This window comes from Beta vulgaris, chromosome 2, assembly GCF_026745355.1.
Source record: "Beta vulgaris subsp. vulgaris cultivar EL10 chromosome 2, EL10.2, whole genome shotgun sequence".
Lineage (NCBI taxonomy): Eukaryota > Viridiplantae > Streptophyta > Magnoliopsida > Caryophyllales > Amaranthaceae > Beta > Beta vulgaris.
Window position 1 is genome coordinate 3,869,656 of NC_079203.1, and position 4,099 is coordinate 3,873,754.

Consider the following 4,099-nt stretch of genomic DNA (forward strand, 5'->3'; position numbering starts at 1 on the left):
CACGTTAAATCTGTGTGTTCTTTATTTCAATTTTAATATATTATTTTATTGATTAAATATACTACTTTTTTTTAGGGGGATTAAATATACTACTTATTACACCAAATATACTATGTTTGTTGATAATCTTAAAAATTATACACATAACATACGGTCATAAATTGGGCATAGCTCAGTAAGTATGGACGTAGATAACACTAAATAAACTCACCCATGCAATGGGACAATCCACATACCCATTTTTACCAGTGACCACTACAATTAGAGAATATAAAAATATAAAAACTTTTTAATTATGTCGAGTGTATAATTGGCTGCTGCGTAGTGCGTAGCAAGACTTTCCCCCCAGAATGTAACTTGGTTATTTTATTTTGAACTAAATGAATTGACCAACTGACCAATTGACAAAACTACAAATTCCGTCAAATGTAACGCTTGTGTTCAACTCTTCATACAATAAAATATATGCATGGCGTTCGTTCAATTTGATTGGATGTACATTTCAAAGAGAACTATAAGATCACGCATTAGTAATCCATAGTTTTCTACCACCTCAATTTTCTACCACCTCGTATAGTCGTATTTAAATAATCATATGCGATGAAGACGGTTGTCTATAAATACCTTTGCCTAGACAAACATAGTTCATCATCACACCAATCACATTAATTGTAATAATCGCACTTCTTCACAAATTAAACCAGATACGTTAATTACTCACAATCAAACAGAAAAAAATAATGGAAAGTATTCAGCAGATTAGGGATGCCCAAAGAGCTGTTGGTCCTGCCTGTATTTTGGGGATAGGAAAGGCACATCCTCCCAATTATATTTTTCAAAAAGATTACCCTGATTATTACTTTAGGGTCACCAATAGTGAGCACAAAGTTGAGCTGAAGGAAAAATTCAAGCGCATTTGTAAGTTTTTCATTTCACATTAACTCTAGTAATGTACTGATGTACTCTCTCTGTCCCAATTTAATTAGTTACTACATTTGCTTTATCACAGTTTACGAGATGCAACTTTAAATACCAATATTTTAAGTTAAATATATGAAAAAAATTATAAAAATTATATAATTGAAAAATACAAATTGGGACGAATCAAACAAGATCCACATGACTATGTTTTTTCTTATGTATATTGAGTAAAAGATAGTCAAAGTTATGACATGAATAGTGCTTACGCTCAAAATGTAACAACTAAATTGGGATGAAGGGAGTAACCTATAAAAAGTTGTGTTGTCCAATAGAAATTTTCCATACTAATTTTTGGGATATTAAAAAAACATTCATGTTACTATAGAGAATATTCCTATTACCTTTACTAACGTAACTTATATATTGTTTGTGTTTTATTATGTGCCCCTTTTTTTATTTGTTATTTCAGTCAACATTATATATATTACATCTACTACATATGAATGCATGAATGTATTATATATAAATATGTTACATGTAATTTTGATATTTAAAGTGATTTATAATTCCTCACTTGTTCATCGCTTGAGTCCTGTTAAACTAAATGTCAAAAAGCTTAACTTCCAATATCCGCTACCCCCCGCCCCACCCCCTCCAATCTATATATTCTTATATTATCTTCATTATGATGAAATTAATTAGGTGAAAAAACAATGATAACCAAACGACACTTTTACTTAACTGAAGAAATCCTCAAGGCGAATCCAAGTATGCTAACCTATGGAGAACCATCTCACGATGCTCGTCGTGCAATGACAATTGAATATGTACCCAAATTAGGTGTTGAAGCTGCCGAAGGGGCCCTCAAAGAATGGGGTCAACCAAAATCAAAGATCACCCACCTCATTGTTTATACCACACTAGCTTTGTCAATGCCTGGCACAGACTATGAGATCGCCAAACTCCTTAAACTCGATCCCTCCGTTCATCGAATGGTTCTTTACTTGGTGGGTTGTCATGCCGGCCCCCATATCCTCAAACACGCGAAGGATATCGTGGAGAACAATAAGGGGGCTCGCGTTCTTGTGGTGTGCTCGGAGATCACGGCTGTCAATTTTCATGGTCCTTCAGAAAATCATATTGACTCACTAGTTGGACAAGCTTTGTTTGGCGATGGGGCCGCAGCTGTTGTCGTGGGTGCAGATCCAGATTTGTCGATTGAAAGACCGCTCTTCCAACTCGTACATGCCATACAAGCTACTATTCCTGATACTGCTGGTCCAGCATCCGAGATTATTGAAATGGGTCAAACATTCCATCTCCGAAGGGATCTTCCATTTTTTGTTTCCAAAAATGTGGAAGAATGTCTAGTTAAAGCTTTTAAACCAATTGGAATTAGTGATTGGAACAAGTTGTTTTGGATTGCCCATAATGGAGGCCCTGCAGTACTTGATCAAACCGAAGCTGAGCTCGGGCTAAACAAGGATAAACTCGAGGTGACTAGGCATGTCTTGAGCGAGTATGGGAATATGGCTAGTGTCGGAGTCATAATAATGATGGATGAAATGAGGAAAAAGGCACTTAAAGAAGGAAAGGCTACAACTGGTTTAGGGTTAGATTGGGGTGTCATGTTTGGGTTCGGGCCTGGTATGACTATTGAGACTCTTGTCTTGCGTAGTGTGGCTTTGGAAGCATAAACTTAACTCATATAGCTTGAAGGTCATGCATGCAATCAGTATTACTTTATAAGGTTGATTACTTCATATGTTTTCTTTATAAATTTGTTTCGTAATATGTATTTCCATTTACGTTAATTGTTTAGAATTATAAGAGAGAAAATAAAACAATTCATCTATTTGTTTTAAATTGTCAACTTTCAAAACATCATGTATCTTTTTTACCTTGCTTATATGTTGTTATAATAAAACAAGCATATGAATCATTTTAACCACTATTTGTTTGAAGACCACATTTTTGTTCTTTAATGAGATTAATAAAAGAGAACCTAATGTATATTAATTAAAAACAAAATAAAGACAAACATTAAACAAAAAATTGAAATGTGCAAGAAATTATCCCCAATAACTTACTATAATGAAGAAATTGGGATTATATAATTTGGCTACACTCTCCAAAGTTGAAATGTTGCAAACTTAAAAGCTAAAACCCTACTAGCAAAACTGTAAAAGAGGCTAACAGTAGTATTATGTAACCTTGTTCATAAAACTTCTCTTCAGATTCATGTTTAAGAATGCAACTAAAGGGTTGTTTTGAAAGTTTTACATAAAAGTAAAGAACCAGTTGGATAAGAAAAAAACTAGATATCTAAATGTCGTCCTGTTTTTTCTACTAACGCCCTCTATTTTTGTATAAAAATATGAGGGTCTTTCCTTCTCTTTCCCTTCCATTCCCTTTCCATCCCCCTCCATTCCTCCTCACCTCTTCCGTTCCCTCTCTTTTTTCACTCTCTCTCTCTCTCTCTCATCCCTTCCATTTCCTCCATTGAAGGACTACGAGATTTTAAAAAAATTCGACAAGTTCACATTTTGCAACGACTTCAAGTTTTTTTTACCATATCTCGTTATATTACGGGGAATGCTAATGTAATTAAAAAAATTTGGAAAAATTGACAATAGAGGTCTGAACTTTGGGTGATAATTTTTAAAAGGTCTGAACTATTGATTAACCTGCTGTGTAGGTCCCAACTTTAGGGGGTCTTAACTTTTAGCGAGCCTTAGTGACTTAAAACTGGCTTAATAGGTCATCACTTGTAAAACTTGGGTCACATCAGAAGGGTTAATTGAGGAAGGGATGTAGGAACAAGGTGAGATTTAAAAAAAATCTTCAGTTTTAAGTCGTCGAGGCCCGTTAAAAGTTAAGACCCCTTAAAGTTGGGACCTACACAGGTTAATCAATAGTTCAGACCTTTTAAAAATTATCACCCAAAGTTCAGACATCTATTGTCAATTTTTCCAAAAAATTTCAAATAAAACTGGTAGAATGTCTTAAACATGACGCTTCGAAAAACTTACCACGGTGATTTCGTTCAGTATCTATTTTGGCTAATTTTATTTAGCTTTATTAGAACATCTCAGAGTATAGTAAAATTTACCAGAATTTGATTTTCAAATGTCGAAAAAGTACCTAGGCACCTCATATAGGCACCCAACCACAGGAA

The 4,099-nt window shown here is 34.3% G+C and overlaps 1 protein-coding gene across 1 annotated transcript; it reads left to right on the forward strand.

Moving 5' to 3' along the window:
- The first annotated feature begins 619 nt into the window (after positions 1–619).
- On the forward strand, positions 620–2,869 carry LOC104887630 (chalcone synthase). Its single transcript, XM_010672304.4, has 2 exons — positions 620–918; positions 1,624–2,869. Exons 1-2 carry the CDS (start codon positions 741–743, stop codon positions 2,616–2,618), a joined length of 1,173 nt encoding a protein of 390 aa, XP_010670606.3. The 5' UTR covers positions 620–740; the 3' UTR covers positions 2,619–2,869.
- The last annotated feature ends 1,230 nt before the right edge of the window (positions 2,870–4,099 follow it).